This window comes from Melitaea cinxia, chromosome 5, assembly GCF_905220565.1.
Source record: "Melitaea cinxia chromosome 5, ilMelCinx1.1, whole genome shotgun sequence".
NCBI classification, from domain to species: domain Eukaryota; kingdom Metazoa; phylum Arthropoda; class Insecta; order Lepidoptera; family Nymphalidae; genus Melitaea; species Melitaea cinxia.
This window is the reverse complement of record NC_059398.1, coordinates 10,446,623-10,465,902: the sequence shown is the minus strand read 5'-3', so window position 1 is coordinate 10,465,902 and position 19,280 is coordinate 10,446,623. Positions and strand designations below refer to the sequence as shown.

Genomic DNA, 19,280 nt, shown 5'->3' with positions numbered 1-19,280 from the left:
ATTTGTGACATTGTTCACTTAAAAAAATATTTAAAATCATAATCATCAATAAGATTCACGTGTACTTTTTTGTGTACTTAGATACAAAATTGCATTTAAAAAAATCAGTAATAAACTATAAAACTAAAACCTTAAAAATAGACATTCATACATGAGTATTTAGCAATAAAGCACAGTATTTGTTCGAAGCTGCAACATGACTACAGTAACGTATGATATAATAATAAATTTTAACCTACAACATAAAGCCAGTGGCACTACTAGGTGAGTGAAGTTATACCAAGTCGGCAATTAGAAAATATGACACAAAGAACTTCTACAGAGAACGTTAACTTACAGTTTATTATTCAGATATACCAAAAATGTACTTCGTAGTTATCACATATAACCGGTAGGAGCAGAGCGAGCACCTTTAAAAACTATACGATTGTGCGCGAAAAGACTAGAAATTCTAAAAGTTTGATATCTACATTGGGACGTCATCAGAAACCGCGAATTTCTATTCGAACCCATTGAGTTTATATACATCGGTAAAAGTGAGCGGCTCGTCTTCGTTACGTACGTAATTAAAGCTATTCATGCAGACGGCACTGCGCTATCTTATGACTCGACGTGAGGCGACGCGCGACCCACGACACGGATACAACACAACTAAAGGGACGAACACGCACACTAACTGTTTGATCGTTCACACCAAACGACCTCGGTTAGCACTTCAGATCTAAGACATGTTTTACATAAAACACAACTATTCAATAGTCGAGCTGACGTAACGATTAAAATTAGCGAATTACTTATAGAATTTTTTTTACAAATTATGTGCACAACTTGTAGATTTCTTAAGTTTTTCTAACTGAAAGACTATTAAATCTAATGAAGGGTAAATAATGACATGCAAAGCTCCGCGAACGTATGAATCGATGGGTTTTTGTGCTTTGGTATAAACGTTGAGCGAATCCATAGATGGTTACGATATTTTACAATCCTAATGCAAACATTAGATCTAAACATTACGATTTCTAAGGGGTTGGACCCGTACGCATATTTGTTCCATAAAATGAAGGTTATCAGATAGCACTGTAAAGTTAAATACAGTAGAAGTATTAAACATAATTACAAGGAGAAATCTCAGTGATATGTAGAACTCCACAGAGTACTCTTTACTTACACACTACATCTAAAGCATTACTCGTCTACGATTTAGTTACGTTAGATTTTAGAACTAACAACCGACGAACGATTCGGTTCACTCTAAGGGACCGCAAACCAAATCCAATCTAATGACAGCGAATTGTACAGCGTGACCGAAATAAATACTTATTTATCCGTCGAGCATTGCTTGGACTTGGACTGTCAAAGTCGTGGAATCGTGTCGCACACGGCTCGATAGAAGATATCTGATATAGAACTGACCAACTTCAGTTCGGTTTGATTTAAAATCGATTAAGGTATACTCGTATAAATATAGCACACTAAATGTTAAAACACATAAGTTCACGTCATTTTTGGCGTGAACTTGTGGCGGCCTATTGTCCAGTAGTGGACTGAGAAAGGTTGCTGTGATGATAATGATGATGATGATGATGATAATGAGGAAATATTAAAACAAAAACTCCAAACGATATTATAAATTGACACGAATGATGCGATGATCCAAACAATGCTCGTTATCAATCTATAATTATATTAGGGGGTTACGATCGAAAACGTAGAAGGTAACGTTTGAAAAAAAATACTTGTAAATAACAACCGAGCAAATGGCACCGCTATCTATTCGCACCACATTGTAAAATATCTTATTAAAATATACTACAAAACGATTAACTACATACCGAAACTATGTAGTGGGAGGTCACAGTGTACTCTCATTTGTAATACAAAAGATTTATATGTAGGATATATTAGGTATAAAATACAGATAAAATAAAACACAGTATCAAAAATAACATTTCAAGATAAAACAAAGTTAGGGGACAGCACACCGTATTTTAACCAATTTAGTATGAAGTCTAGGTAGTTAAATTTATTTAGTAACCAATTCATTTAAATTGTTTTTTTTTTTGCATTCTACACATTATGAAAGCGTAAAAATAATGTATTATTAAATTAAAAGTATGCTGTAAAATTAGTAAAACGTGCTCTAATTCAATATTTACAATTTTCATATGATATGCAAGTGCAAAGCTCACTAAATATATCGTTACATGAAATGTTCTATTGTCAACAGTATGAACGTAACAACTACTCTAGGATACCGTACATCAACAACATGTAGGTACAAAGTTCGCCTGCGCGTATTAGTAAAATAGTAACTCTTACAAATATCTAAAGAACGAACGCACCTCCGATAGCTGCTCGCACTTGTACATGTATTTCCCACATAATTTACAATACAGTTCAACTTAATCAACTATTTCTGTTAGAAATTTTAATGACTTTGGTATTCATAAGATCCGGCCCGAGGCCCGGTGCACTCCGGATTCGGCCGGCGACCGCTAACCAAGCTTACTTAAACTCGTAGTAATCGGCTAGATCTATTATTACTGATACATATAATTAATTTTTGTACGTTTACAAAGAGAGTTCATTGTCATGTTACGTAGAGATGACGAAGTTTTCGTATTCGAGTAATAAAATCCTACTTTGTTCCACTGGCTTAGTAAGGCGCGAATCTGTTGTATCCGCTTCTGTAAACGGCGGTCTGAAACAAACAATTATTCATATTATTTGTAAAAAAAATCGAGATCACTTTATTACAAGATGTAATAGTGTATGTAACGTCATTGTTCTTACCCCATAACCTGTTACTGGTCCGATACCGTGCCCTAAATATGGATCTGCGTATTCTCTTCCATACCTGTACAAAATAAAATTTAATGTCAGGTGGCATGAAGTAGTCAATTCAAAATGGTTCGTGAACAAAGCCTAAATCAAGAGCCCGCGACGATAAGCCCATCGTTAATAACGGACTTTAAAAGTAAGGAGGAATTGAAAACAATTCGACTGTATTTTTTATGTGTGTAGCTCATAACTTTTTATTGCGTGTACTGATTTTGATGATTCTTATTTATTCGAAAGCTGGTGTTTGTCGTGTGTAAGTCTTAACAATGAGTATTATATTATCGTAATCGATTTTTTTTTGAGAACAATCAAAATTATTTTGGAAAACAGGGAGTTCATTTCTACACAGTGGAGCAGTCGTAAGAAGTAGGAAGTAGTTAATTAGTAGTTAATTAATAGAAGTTAATAAATAAAATTCAATTAAGAATAATTATTAATTAATAATATAAAAATAGTTGATTTTATAATTGAAAAAATAAACGGAAATAAATATAATAATAATTATGTTAAGTAACATATTTATAAATATCAATTCATTTTTTTACTAAACAATTTTTTCAATAATATACATTCGTGTTTTTTAAAAGGACCGGACCGGGCACACTCGACCCGGACCAGGCAAGGTATGTAACGCAGGCGATTGATCTGGACCCGATCAGGAAATCTCATCTCATCCCATCCCGATCAGGTTCAGACAAATCTTCTGCGTTACATACGTCATCCGGGCCAGATAGGGCTTGCCCGGTCCGGTCCTTCTGAGGGCACTCACGCGGCGGCGAGGGGCGCGGGCGCGGCGCTGACGGCCGCCGCAGCCGCGCGCGCCGCCGCGCCGTAGTTGGCGGCCGCCGCCGCCGCCGCCGCGTGCTGCGCCGTCGTCAGCGGCGCCTTCAGCAGGGGCGCGGCCGCCGCCGCCGCCGCCGCTGCCGCCTGCGACACCCGACACGGCCAACGTTACTTTTTATTCACAAACGTTATGTTGATTACAATTATTTTGTATGTATTTATGTATATGTTTAATTATTTGAATATTTATAATAAATTTGTTGTAATTTGTACTGTGTGGCTACGGTACTAAAGAATATAGCCACCCCCTCTCTTCCCGTGGGTGTCGTAAGAGGCGACTAAGGGATAACACAGTTCCACTACCACATTGGAACTTAAAAAGCTGACCGGTGGCGGGATAACAATCCAACTGCTAGCTTTGAAATACACAGGCCGAAGACGGGCAGCAGCGTCTTCGGTGCGACAAAGCCAGCACTGCGGTCACCAACCCGCCTGCCCAGCGTGGTGACTATGGGCAAAACACATTCACTATTTTTGGCGTAAACTTATGGAGGCCTATGTCCAGCAGTGGACTGTGATAGGCTGTAATGATGATGAATGATGAATTTGTACACCTATGCTGACGCTAGACCATTTCCTTTGCCCTAAGGTTGCCTGGAAGAGATCGCTTTTTAGCGATAAGGCCGCCCTTTGTACCTAATGAATATATTGTCAATATTTTTTTCTTTCTTTGATATGTATCATTTCTGTTTTTGGTGTACAATAAAGTGTATTATTATTATTATTTTATTAGGTAGTAGATTGATGGAATCTTACGTTGTCCTCATTGATTTTAAATATCACTGTTATAATTTTATATCCATACCGAGACAACTCGTGAGTAAAATGACACTCATCAAATGAAGGTAAAACATGTTTGTAAACTCTATACCTCACAAAGTGACCACATCGCGTGACGACGCGGACGTTATAATATTGCAATTGATGCGATCGACTGACGATACTGTCGCGACGAGTCACGCATTTCGGACTAGTCTTGTATGTAAAAATAGTTTGCGAGTCGTCCATTAATCACGTGAGGCTCGAAAGTTCGGAAAAAAATAACGAAACATCACAAGGAGGGGACTTTCCGTTTAACACGCGATTGCTAACACACTGAAATCTTCATGTCTGTGTAAAAATTTATTTCAAGATGGTTAATTTTTCAAATTTTAATCTCATTATACTTGTACTTAAAGAAAGTATTCTAAAAAAATTAATTTACTTATTACAAAAAATACACGTGATTATTAGGTATAAGAGTGAACTACATACAACCAAAGGAGGATAAAGGGTTAGAAAGTTGCTATAAAACCTCATGTAATTACGGGACAAGCCCTAAAAGTAAATGATATCGATTTGTACCGTAACAATCCAGTATATTTGAACAATGAACCCACAAAAGTCATACCCTACATAGGGTACATAATATGGAGTTCTAATTAAAAACAATAATGTGGAAATGGATTAATTTTGATGTTTCAATATAAATATGTCTTAATACCTACCTGAGACAGTATGCAGATGATACCTTACCGCGTCTTTAATTCCGATCGATGAATTGGAGCGTTTACCGTGAACGTAAGAAGTCTATAGTACTGATTAAATTTTACAGAAGGAAGCGATAATAATGCATAACAAAAATATCCAAAAACACAATTAAATAAACCGTCGTTTATTTACATTATAATCATGCAACGTTCCCGAAACACAGAACTGCAGGTTTGCGTTAAATCGTTACTTGTTCCGCAGCAAATGCTTTCACACACGTTAGCAAAAATATGTATTTGCTGCCGATAGTTAACGACACAAAGTGATGATAAACGATGAGCATGCATTACGTAATCGATAAGAAACAATACTCGCTTACGACACAAACTACAAAGGAACCGCATATTACTCGTGTCACTAGAACTAAATACTTGGTGATCGTTAGTAATCAAGAATGTCGAGTGACGTCGGTGTTGTGGGCTCAATGTTCTACTCGGAGCATGATGCCGTGAGCGCTCGATCGTCAGGTCACTCGCATACGCCTAGAGCTAGTCACCCACCACAGTACTACCGGACAAGGATCAACTGAACGGGAAGCAAGGACCGACGTCGCCACTCCGACCGACGGGACCTCTATATAATAAACAGCAACCAAAATCCCAGCACTCACTCCACAATGATTATCAAACTGTACTAGCGCGGTGGACATGAATTAGAAAGCGACAGAATACAGATATAATATGGCCGCGATCGATCTAGTCGCGGCGTTACCTCGGCTGCGGGCTTCGCCGCCTGCAACAACACACGGGAAGGTCACCGAAACCTTAGGTTCGCTTAACATATTGCCATACTTTCGTTATTATTGCGTTACATTATATTGTACTCGGTAATTACAATCAGAAGATATCGTTATTATTGATAACTATATATAGGTAGGGAGATAATTACCTGAAGTCTGTAGTTGGAGTCAGCCGTAGCAGCTGCAGCTAAGAACGGGTCGTAATACACACTGTGGATTGAAAAATAAAAATTATTTACAATAATTTAATTATCATCCCTTAGAAATGTAATATCTAAATTATTTTACAACCCTACCTTCTTAAACTTTGTTCACCTAAGCTCTTTTTTAAATTAAACTTATATCCTAGATAAACGAATAACGACTTCTGATCTGTGTTCCCAACCTTACGCTATTATAATGAAGTGAGAAAATATTTCATAAATATGAACATAAAACAAAGTAAGCGTGTGTGATGATTTGATGTACAATACAAGTTGAAGGTGCAGTAAATCTTCCATTGATTCATATCCATTCTCAAAGTCTTTACAAATGACGTTCTTAAACTTCTGGACCGAACTTTTTGAATGTTCTAAAAAAAATTAAAAGCACAACAATGTTGATTTGTGATCTAACTCTGATTGATATATAAACTGAAATCGTTGTTATACTCCTTAAATGAGAATAGATAAAATTATTTGTGTAATAAAAAAACAAACCTTACAAACCCGATGTTCAATATTTATTACTTACGAACATGTTATCACTACACCACTACGCGTTAAGCATTACACAAAGTTTAGTGCAGAAGAATTTCTAGCTGTTATTATTCAGAAAAAGAAAATTTTCATAAACGGATTTATATCTATTACTTTTTCACTATCAAATTTTACAAGAAGATAAAGAAAAAAAAGAGAAGAATATCAGTTTACTATTCGATTGGTTAACATTTAAGCAAACATGATGCCTAAACACATTCTAAATATTATATTAAAAAATTGTATATTACAAGTTCAATACTACGAATTCATCCAACAATACCAAAATACGAAACATATTTACAGATAAAGATTGAAGTACGATTACCATTTACTCTATACTTAGGTGATAATTTGTGAAATTGACTACGTACTACAAGTTAATAATAATTAATTTACATCATAAACTTCTATTATCGATCAAGAAGCGTTATTTACTTATAGTAAGGTTATTTCTAGTAATAATTAAAAGTGTTACTTGTTCATACCAATGAAGGCGGAAGGGATGCAGTGGATCATTTAATGGTAATGGTTAAGTGGAAGGTTATCTAAGGACAAGCCTCGCCTCCTGTTTAAAGTGATTTGTATGTGTAATATATTATAAAGCTTTGTTATGTTACTAGAAGGTTTCGGCTGGGTTATAGGAATATGCGATGTAAAGAGGGAAGTCTCGGAAGTACGTTCATAACGTACGATGATGTCCTTCCGTCTTTAGATCGCCGAATCGCACCCATCGCCCTCGCGCTCGTAACGGATTAGTTGTACTTTGCGTACATCCCGTGTCCTTTCATGTTATTGCCACATTTGCCATTATAATGTTTAAGAGGGGTCGATATAATCGAAAGATTCTCCTCATACATCATGCATAATACCAAATCACCGATTGCAATCAACTAAATAGAAGATAAGTACGAATAAACTTGACGCATCCTCATCAAGAGGAGTATTATGTGTGGCTGCAGTTTTTGCATTAGATAGTTTATGAATTAACTGGCAGAGATGCGAAGGCCTTTTGCTAGCGCGTGATTCACGACACAGTCAAATACTAGAACAGACTATACTCGTTGCCACAGCAACAACATTAGTATTCGCTAAAGTGACGTGAGTGAGTGAGACACTAACGGAGAGAGCTTCGAGGGCGGGGCGTGCGGGCGGGTGTGCGGGGATGTGCGGGTGCGGCAGTACTCACGGCGCGTAGGCGTGCAACGGCGAGGCGAAGGCGGCGGCGCGGGGCAGCACGGCGTGCTGGAGGGGGTGGGGGAGCGGCGCGGCGGGCGGCGCGCGCGGGGAGCGGCCGCGCGGCGCGGGGGCTACATGCAACACACATAGGACTACTGCATGCGGGTGCGGGGGCGGGGGCGGGTGCGGGGGCGGGGTACCTGCGTCGCTGCGCGGCGCGCGGCGCCAGCACGAGCGGCGGCGCGGGCGTGGCGGCCGGCGCCGCGCCCAGCCACGGCCACGTCACGCCGGACACCCGCAGCCCTGCGCACACATCGCGCCTCTACACACTGACTACCGACTGCCGGCCCGCCCCATCGGTCGCCGGCGACGCGGAGCCCGCTCGTGCTCTTTAGAGACCTCACGTCGTCGGCTCGTCGACGATGATACTTTTATCGCGTCGTCGTTGGAGCTCCGATGACGACTATATATTTTTTTGATGTCGATAACCTAACAGAGGACCTCGGCGACCCCGAGTCGGTAAAATATTTTTTGTAATTTTAGGAACCGATACCTACTCTGACGACACATTTTTTAAATTAATCTAAAGTGACGTTCGAGAGATATTATTCAGTCGAATTAGATGCAAATCAAAAATGCTAATACGTTATTGTCAATCAATAACCACAGACAACAATAAATCTATATCACTATTTACGATGCACTATAATGCAATTTCAGTAGCTAGAATGAATAATCATTATTCACATGGATTACCGGGAGGACAAGGCCATGCCACATTACAGCACGACTTAAATCACGTAAGAGGAGTATCGTAATGCTGACCACCGTGCGATCGATTAACACATAAGAACCTACAGTCTGATCTAAAAAGCATGGCCGTTAGGGTTGATTTTTACAAATGCTTCGAAATAGATTTCTCACATACAACATCTCATCGAGCAATAGTACTAATAAACCATAGTCCCACCACATAAGTAAGAAAAGATCATGCTCGAATGAATGTTATTATAATAATGTAAACGCGTAAGCTTTGGTCGATGTGAACGAACGATAGAATGGTCAAGGCGTCTCACCTTCGGGCCACTGGACACACACTGAAACAATAAACGTACTCATTAGATTATTGACGTCTCCTTAATATTTCTAGACTAAGAAAGTGAAAACAATCCTAGAAGACATTCTCCACTACGTAATGAAAATATTGATAGTGCAAGGCTGAGTTCGCATTCATTCCAACATAGGGCAAGATAGAGGAAATATTTTCGTAATGAAAGTGAAAACTAAACAAGACCACTAATTCTGTTATTCGGAGATAGTGTTCGTCAGGCAACGGAGACCCCGGAGACAGTCCTCGGTATAATTAAATAATTTTAAAATGAATGAAAACAGCTCATAGAGTTCACACTGACCCGTTACTCAAAGCATTATGCAGTACATAGTGCAGGAATCGTTTTGTGATCAATAAAAACGTAAGATTAAATAATAGAAGTCTTAATCGTTTATAGTTGTTAAGCTGAGAGGGACCCGGCATTAGAAATGTGAAACACAAGGCGTGGGGTGCACGGGTCGGCCTGTCTCCGGTCCGGTATCTACCAGCATTCACCTAGGAGCATTCCAACGGGTCTAAGGCACAATATACATTGCCGAGAAACGGATGGGAAGCGAATTGTAACGAAATCTTATAGGCCTTACTAAACTTTATGTTAATGGCGTAATGTATAACCAATACTATTAATGAAAAAATGTCGCGTGTCTTTGACAGAAATCTCGCACCCTGTATGTGCAGTTAATACGTTACGTTACGCAATTGGCATGAACAGAATGTCTTTGAATTATAAAGAATATCGTTACAAAAATTCGCTTTCGTTTCCTTCAGCGACGTATAAGAGCCCAACAGGAAACACGCTTAACATCAACATGAACAACACCGATGTGTATAAGCTAGCACCCTCACCCAGAGTGGGAATTGTTCCGTTTCTAGCCAGAATATCTGGATGGGTTAAAAGAGAAAATGCTAAGATGCATTATAATATATCAAACTTATGGGTAAATATATATTATTTCGATAATATTTGTGATTTAATACTGCTGGTAAAGGAGTTAAGTGCATCGTTAGTTCGTGGTATACATATTTCTCAATGGTTACATCACGGGACTCGTAAATGGAATAGATTAGATGTCGTGTTCGCTTACCGTTAGGAACTGCAGGCGATTTCTTTGTCTGCACTCTCGCTGTGGCGTTATTAACCTGATATGAGAACACATTGCATGTCAGAGACGCATTATAAAAAATAGACGATAAAGGGGAAAACAATTATTTGATTTATCATAATAAAATTTATTCCAAACATAACAATGATTTTTATTATTTAATTTAATTTTTCTTGGAAAATGAATATAATATATGGATAGCTGTAGGATTCGAACCTATGAATTAAGTAACATACATAAAATATGTTCCCATCAGTTACAATAAAATTAATGGATAAGTTTAACACTTAAAATAAGAGATCTTGTTACTTTACCCTAAAACAAGTACATCATGAATTCAATGTCACTTACAAAGAAATTTAATGTTTTGCACCTTCAATGACAGAGACAGTTAAAGAGTTTAGGAAGGTACTCAAAAAAATTAACTGACAATCAATAAATGTAATTAATTATATGAGAATTAAAATAAAGTTGTGTGGGTGCGGCCGATCGTCGTTTAATAATAATGAAAGTAATATTAAGAATTCTATTGACGAAATTAAACAGGAGAAAAAAACAGAATGACGATATTCAAACAAAAGTTTTGATAGACAAGATATTTTAAGTTTTATTTTAAGTCGTTATAATCAAAGGTGCTATTTTAAAGTACTTTAAATTAGTATGTAAGTGTATTATTTTGTAAGTTTAACGACTTCGTCTGCCAAAATCTGTCGGTAACTTTAACTTGACACAGTCGGTACTCATTCTGAAGTATAAAATGTTCTAAATAGTGTGTGTTTGGTGTCTTACCTGAGCCACATCGAGATGGTAGGGACCGTTCTACATTCTCTGTGAGACTCTCACATTCGATCGGCATATTAAATGACCGTCTAGAGAGTAAAGGGATAAAATAAATAAGGTTTGTTTGCGGATTAGATATGACGGGAACGCATACTTAGTGCTAATACGCGGCCGGGCGCGGCCGGCTAGCATGGCAGTAACTACAGAGCAGACGAGCGCAGTTGCGGTGGGCGGTGGGCGGATGTTAAGTTACATAGTGCTACGGATGTATCATCGAGTCATGCACACCTCTATCTTTCTGCCCTCAACCACGGTGCCGTGTAGACGCTCTCGTGCTCGCTCCGCATCACCACTATTTGCGAATGTTACAAAACCGAATCCCTGCATGCAAGACAGACAAAACATGCATTAAAAACAGCTTCGCTCAAAAAACAACGTGCAACAAAAATTAACATTTATGCATTGCATATTTTTTTATTTAAATATTCTAGTGTAATATAAATAATCGATAGGATATTATTGATTCGATTCGTTGGTAGTTTGAGCGCAATCTAGCTGAATGGGTACACAGAAGCGTTCGGATTACAGTAAATTAATATATAATGTCGCTCGACCTAGCACTTCGATCTATTGGAAAGAGTTTGTATCGTCGTGTAAATACCGAAAAAATATCATAAGGATTATTCGATCTAATATGGATACACTACTATTTTTAAGAAACACTAGTAATCTTTATATGAAGTGTTAGCTGCAATTTGATCTAAAAGTCATCGCTCATGCAAGGGAACTACATTTATCTACGTTTTCTAAGAATATAATGGAATACTTTATACAATCGATTGCCTATCGAATGTAGTTATTGTGCGCAAATAAGCCGTTATTTTTGTGGCTCATTTATTTCTTTATATATTTGCACTTCATATCTGACCTGACCTTATATTACAACGCATGTATGTGTGCATTAATTGTACAGTGCTAAACACAGCAATTTAATAATAATAATAATAATTAAAAGCAATAATAAATAAGTTAGCCATATATTTTTACATGTGATAGGTATTAACATATTTAAATATAACGCTAGGATAATAATATACATAAAACAGAGTAAAATTTCATCTAAATTTGATTAAAATGTTCGACAACATAATTTAGTTCGTGCTCTGGGTATGATACTACTGTCATTACACGGTGATAACCCATAGATACAAAAAGCAGCTAGCACAGCACACAATAAAGTGGAAGAGACGAGTCGTGAAAGTGGCAAACATATCGCTTATCGTACGAGACGCTTTACATATATAAAAGCGTGACAGCTCTATTATTATCGCATGTGTTCTGAGTGCACGGAATTAATTAAAGTGGAACTGGGAAAGAGAAACCAAACAGACAGAAAGAGGAGAGACAGATAACCGAAGGATTTAACATTAATATATAAGAGAAGCCTGTCCTCATTGCCCGGTCGGTGCGATATTAGAAGACGCGATAAACTACGATAAGTCGCAGCTGAACGACACAGACACAGAACTCGATCCGATAGGCGAGGAAGACGCTAATGACATTCAAGATAAGCGAACTAATAATAATTGGTGCACCATTGTCGTTACTTCTAGGAAGTACAGTTTGCGTTAACGATTGATTAATAATACGGCATAGGGTCAGCAAAGTTGACATGCCCAGAACTAATGAATCATTTTCCCTTGTTAGGAAGCGTACGACTAAAAATAAATAAATATTACTTGAAAATCGGCAGAAAAAAATACCAATCTACACACGTGAGTAACATCTCCGAAAATCATATCACCCAAACTGCAACCGCATCGATCCAAATGTTTTCACGACTATTGCAACAAACGGTACAAAACAAAAATGATTATTCGAAAAGAATAATTTGGAAATTAGAAACATTTAAACGCAATGCAGTTTGTGTGATCTTATTGTGTAGTTTTATTAGTGTTGAATAATAGAGCTGTCCTATGAATATGATTTAGAAAATCAGCTGTTATAGTGACGATGCATCATTCTCTCTAATACTGCACATCCCAATGTGAGGCATTGAAGAAAAAAATACTTGGAGCTATTATATCAAAAGAGTAAAATATGTTTTAGACATGAGCGAGCATGGACTACTGTAGGGGCGGTCACCAAACTGACACAAGGAAAGCAGTAAACACGAAAAAGCGTTCAATCCAATCAATTATTGAAAAATCCTTGTAAAATTTATTTTTATCCTTAACAAGTAGGGTTTTACTGTGAGTTGTTTTTTGAGAATCATATAAAGTGAAAAATAAAAATAAAACTGTAAATGATGCCGTTAAGACATTGATACACGTAACTTACTTTCCAGTTTTAAATAATAGTTTTACTCGCTTTTATTCCATTAATTCAGTGCAAAAGTATGTTACATGTATTACATACTATGTTTTAATTGCAGTAGATTTAGAGAAAATATTACAGAATGATAATATACAATGCAATTAGAGATTCTGCACCAAACATTAAACCAAGAATTATGCTATGAGAAAGAGTTTTGTTTTAATCACGATTATTATTGAAACTAAGCCCATTTGCCGTTGAATTTTTGTTAAGCAAGGATAAGTAATGTTGCTTTTAAAGGAATTACACAAGAATCTTAACTTATAATATTTTTCTCAATAAACTAAATTACTCTTTAGTTTGGGCAGCAGATATTAAATTAATGCTTGTTGGCACTAGATAGCTTTTGCCGACTATTACGATGGACCTTTTTACGAGAATTTTTGAAACGCATTTACGCGGTTCATATATAATATACGCAATAGCTATGTAGTGCTAATCATTGTACATTTCAGGAACACACATTATTACATATATATACCTATTATATATTTACATAGAGTATAATAGGTAACATAGTCTGTTCACTGTACTTCATTCGTCCGAATTTACTACACGAAAGAGTGTATTTTTTATTTTTTCTACATGAAAGAATTAACTTTAAAAGTATCACCAAAACAATTAACAATAGAAAATCAATATTTTGTTGTTTATAAAGTATTATAAAAAATATATATACGTCACGATGACTAAATATATGTAAAAGAATCCCTTAAATGTACAAAAGAAGCAATAAATAATTAGTTTAATTTAAACGAATTTCTGAATCCTTAATTACTTATTACTCCTAGTTTCAATTTGTAAAATATCGTCACTAAAGTAGGCTCCGTGAAATCAAACGTTGATTTCAGGGGGCCACTTAGGTCAGTGATCGGTCTATAGCCGCGCTTACCTTCGAGCCGCGTTCGTTGAAGATAATTTCTACATCAAGTATCGTGCCATATTGCTGAAATGTAAAAGATAACCTGTTAATTTCCTTACATCTAAAGGTAGCGATATCGAGACATGCAGTGCGCCGGCGGTACGTACCCCGAACATGTTCCTGAGGTCGGGGTCGCGGAAGCGGAAGGGTATGTTGGAGACGTGCAGGCGCTTGGGCTGCGAGGCCTGCGAGACGGGCACGAGGCTCTTGTCGGGCGGCTGCGGCGCGGCGCCGGCGGCCACGGCCGCGCTCACGGCCGCCGCCGCCGCGTGCGCCGCCGCCGCCGCGCTCGCCGGCGTGCTCTCCTCCGTCGACTCGCCTTCGCTTTGCTGTCGACACGGTGGCGGCGCAATTACTATATGATTTTAACCGACTTCTAAAATGATTGTTTTTTTTAATCGAAAGCTGGTGCTTGTCATGTTGTTCCATTTAAATTCGATTTAAATCTGTGTATTTTTGAGTTATCACCAATAATACGTCTTTACTTGATTATTTTTTAATTGACGGTTTTACAGACTACCTACGTTGTATTACTAATCGATGTATATTAAAGTCGGTTTCAACACAATTATTTGGATATTCATAACCATATATTTTAAAACTAGTTGTGACAAGCATTAGAATATTACAACAAACTATTTGATGTAAAACTTACAATTTTAAACACAAAGCACTTTATTTATACTTTTTAAATTATTTAAAATTAATTATTTCAAATCTATTACTCACAGAGTTATTATTTTGATTATCCAATGAACTCTGCGTGTGTCCCTGTGAAGGTGGCTGGGGTGAGAAATTGTTGGGCGGGAGCGGTGCTTGTGAAGGTGGTCCTTCGCTTTTGACGAGCGAGGGCTGTGGCTGGGCTGTAGAGCCGCTCTCTGTTTTCACCCCGGTGAGGTCGCCGTTGGCTGCGAACTGCGCCGCTGCCGCCGCAGCCGCCGCCGCCGCAGGGAACGGGGTCGCCATCCCCGTGCCCACCATGTGCTGGAAAACGTAAAGAACAATATATGTATATATCATGTTACTGTTCCTTTTTTCTAATAAAATTTGAACACATACACTATTGTGGTATATATAGTATGACAGTGTCAACGGTTGCAGCGATTATATGTTTTCTTTTCGTGAAAATATGGAAATGCTAACGTATGTTCAAAAAATTACGACAAATTCGCTTTTAACAAAGTAAAAACAGAATTTAACTGTAGTATAGTATCACGCCCTGTCACAGCCACGTCATTTGCATAAGCTTTGAGGTAAATGAGATACAAAATTGGAAACAATGTCTAGAATTTATTACTTAGCAATTAATTACTAGTATACGCTGGATTCTTTTTACGTATTTATATAAAGCTTTGTCATACATAAATATCAAAAACGTAGACAGAGAAGTTAGTCAGTCAGTTCACCCTACCCCAATCCACTGGTGGGCACATAGGCCTCCAGAAGTTCACCCCAGACATTCCGGTTTTCCGCAACTCTCATCCAGCCTACAACGGCAATCTCACGTAGATCGTCGATCCAGGGGGTTGAGAACGTCACACACTGCGTTTGGCAATACGCGGTCTACACTCCAGGACACGTCTGCTAAAGCGGCCATCGGTGACTAGGTGTTACTACAGGTGAGAGCTCACTGCCACTTCAACTTGTTAATTCTGTTGGCTATGTCGGTTGCTTTTATTCTCTTGCGAATGTCCGAGTTCATGTCTCAACATACAGTATGTTAAAACAGGCATGACACATTGCTTGAAGACTTTTGTCTTCAAGTATCTTCGAAATGTTCGAACTCGGCAAACCCTGCCAAACGCCGCCCAGCCCAAAGGAATCCTCCTATCTGCTTAGTTGAATTGTATGGTCTAGGTAGGCATAATCTAGAACAACTTCGAGAATCGTAGCATTGATCGATACCGGTCTCGGTGGACTTGGTTGTTAAACATAACTTTCGTTTCGTCCAAATTCACACCGAAAGATGTAGACAATTTTATCTAGATATGACGTAAAATTCACAATAAACAACATAATAGCACAAAGTTTAATCTTACTACATGTTCAGAGTAATGAAATGTTTAATGAAAGCGCTTTTCAATTTTACTTTCAACGAATTTAAAAGTAAGCTTTAATTTACATAGAAGATAGAGGCGTGCTGTGACATTAAAACAAAACAATTACTGTAGTTATATTGAAATTTTAAAGTCAAGTAAAGACGCATTATGAGAGATAACTCAAAAATTACTCATCAGATCTCAATCAAATTTATATGGAACCAACATGAGAAGCAACACCTTTCGATTACAAAAAGAATCATCGAAATAGATCTCTCTCTCTATTAAGAAGTTGTGAGGTCGGTAACACACATTAAAAAAAATACAGTCGAATTGATGGCTTTTTTTTAAATCAGTTAAAGATACAAAACAGGAGTTTTTTATTTATTTTATTGAAAGTTGAAAAAATATTTGTACCAGCTTGGCAAAAATGAATAGAATATTTTAAAATTAATTATAAACATTTCTGAAAATACTTTTACCTTGAAATATTTTTCTTCTTTCAAGAGCGCGCCTAATATTATTAAAGTATCCTTTGTATTCAACATAAAATTAAATATTCGAGCACTTTGCTAGTAAATAAGTTTTATTACAACTCCTCGCTCGCTTTTATTTTGAATCCGAATTGTCTTCGGATATAATAGGTATTAAATTGTGAATACGACCCTTATCCCCATTAATTTGATATCAAAAGCGTAAATGTGATGTAATAGTAGTTTGTAATATACTTTAAAGTAGACCTGTTTTTAAAGAAACACTTCAATACAAGTATATCTTTACTCGTATCAATAATGGTTTAACACAATTAGAAAGAATAAAAGAAAAGTGACCTTCAACATGTATAGTAAAATAATGCAAATCCTCTAAATCTACGTTTTGTTGGTTTAGTTATATTTATAGACTATGATTGTACGTTGTATCAAATGCGGTGCGCAGTGCCGTTGCGGAAACGAGAAAATTAGGAAGTGGTTATTGGTCGCAATTGCGTCGAGTTCTGACCGCGCCTGGTTCAGCCTAGGTATAATTTCGCAATTCAAAGCTTCTGAGTTTCAATTCTAAGACATCATGTAGTTTGAAAATTGTAAGAATCCATACATACTCGTACATAATCTATTGTCAGTAAATATATTGTTTCTTTGAACCAATAAAAGCCTCTTGAAATTTCCGCGAAACTCAATTTAAGATTAATACCCCGATAGAATACAACAAAGCGTTCGGTACACAATAACTGTAATTAAATATACTTCAATAAAATGAACGAAAAGGCGCCCTCTTGATGCTATATACATGAATCAATATAGAAGCACGAAGCAATTAAACATAAAGAATTTACAAGAAAATTCCACAATGGCAGTAATATCCCAAAGATTAAAATGAATACATTTTCCATGAGTAGCAGAATTTTACTCTCATTGTGTTTCGTTTACAATAGGTCGACAGTGTGAAAAGCGTCTATGAGACTCATTTTGAAGGTATAGGTCAGTACAGTCAATAGCAGCGGGTGGCGGGTGGTGTTTTGAAGATATTAATAATCACACTCACAGCTAAATCGACTCACTTACGCTGCACACAAGGTTTTTTGAACAATTCGAACGATTGGTGTTATGCTAAAACTACACGAAAACTACTAAATGTACTAGTACTAGTCTAGCCTATGTACGAGTATATGTCCTGTAACATCACGTGTCATCTACTAATATTTTAAAAATATAACAAGAATGGTCATTGTTTGTAATCGACAAAGCCTGAAAACAAAAAATCAATAAACAAAAAAATATGAACTACCTTTAGTAATTCATTCAACCATTACCAGAAGTGAGGAGGGCTTATATTAAATTTTATATATTTCGCATATATTTTATTAAAAAACTCGATAAAGTGATATCTTCGTCTTGTAAAATCATTCGATATAAACATAAGAGGAAAACAATCTGGAGCAGTCTGAGATATATTTAGAAGAATTTCACGAACACAGCTGCAATTTATATACGACACTGGAGAGACCGCTCTTCTGTGGTAATGAAGAGCTCTCGTGATGTTTTGAATTCTTATTGTCCACCTTGATACCTATACAAGATATTTACTGCACAAAGAACTTTAATAAAAGTGGATCGGTCAAATATGAAACAAACTACGTACTGTTTTTTAATTTTTCATTATGTGGTGTCTAGAATGTTCTTATTACGAAACACAAATATTTTTCCTAAATACCACAAGTTTGCCGCCGGATAAATAAACTCAAGAGTAGTAAATAGCATGTAAACTAAATTTCTTAGTAAAAGTAATAACTAACAAGTGTGTGCAGATAGGATAGTAAAGATGAAAAGTTACAACGATCATTACACATGCGGCGCGCCGCGGCCAGTCATATCCGGCATGTTGGAGCTGCCACATAAACAAACTGATTTTTTAGAGCGCCTCTGCTAATCGTCGAACATTCAAACTATGACCCTCGTCTTTACTTCAAAAAAACAGATGTTTGAGACTACATGTTTATCGTTCCTTCCCCTAAAAGACTGAAAGGATGTAAGCAATCGAGGGCTATTTTTTATTCAAAGTTCATAATCATTGGGTCAAATGTTATTCTGAGAAATCAACTTCACTTATCGTAGGTACATCGTAGGTAGATGAAAAATTAGTCCAGTAAATACGCAGAAATAACACAAAAAGTACAAGTCAGATCATGATAAAATTCAAATAGGACCCCATAACAAGCACCAGCTTTCGAGTAAAAGATTAAAAATGGTGGTTAATGACAATTTAAATAAAATATTATCATAGCATTGACGCGTGATAGTAATTATATTTAATACACAAATATAATGTATATGTGTTTACGAGGCCGAAGTCTCCGTTGACCGTAGGGTCATACAATCACCTTATCAAAGTTCGAAGACAAAGATGTAATAAATAATAGCATCGTATTATTTTAATGAGCGAGATTCGAATAAATATTTTACCAACAATAATATATTAAAATAACATATAGTATTAACTAGTACTTTAAACATCTGTGTGTAAAAATTTATTACTTGCTAATTATCGATGTAACATGGTGTTTTAACTAAATGACAATGCTT

At 36.9% G+C, this 19,280-nt stretch overlaps 1 protein-coding gene across 1 annotated transcript in view; it reads right to left on the bottom strand.

The window, feature by feature from the left end:
* Window positions 1-1,884: 1,884 nt before the first annotated feature.
* The window catches only part of LOC123653831 (RNA binding protein fox-1 homolog 1-like), a 38,124-nt gene continuing 20,728 nt past the window's right edge, over window positions 1,885-19,280 (bottom strand). The window contains 12 exon segments of the mRNA XM_045589811.1: window positions 1,885-2,701; window positions 2,794-2,860; window positions 3,599-3,768; window positions 5,926-5,946; window positions 6,103-6,163; window positions 7,880-8,024; window positions 8,922-8,966; window positions 10,066-10,120; window positions 11,152-11,244; window positions 14,132-14,185; window positions 14,269-14,490; window positions 14,891-15,145. Of these exon segments, the coding sequence (XP_045445767.1) occupies window positions 2,657-2,701; window positions 2,794-2,860; window positions 3,599-3,768; window positions 5,926-5,946; window positions 6,103-6,163; window positions 7,880-8,024; window positions 8,922-8,966; window positions 10,066-10,120; window positions 11,152-11,244; window positions 14,132-14,185; window positions 14,269-14,490; window positions 14,891-15,145 (1,233 nt within the window). The 3' untranslated portion in view covers window positions 1,885-2,656.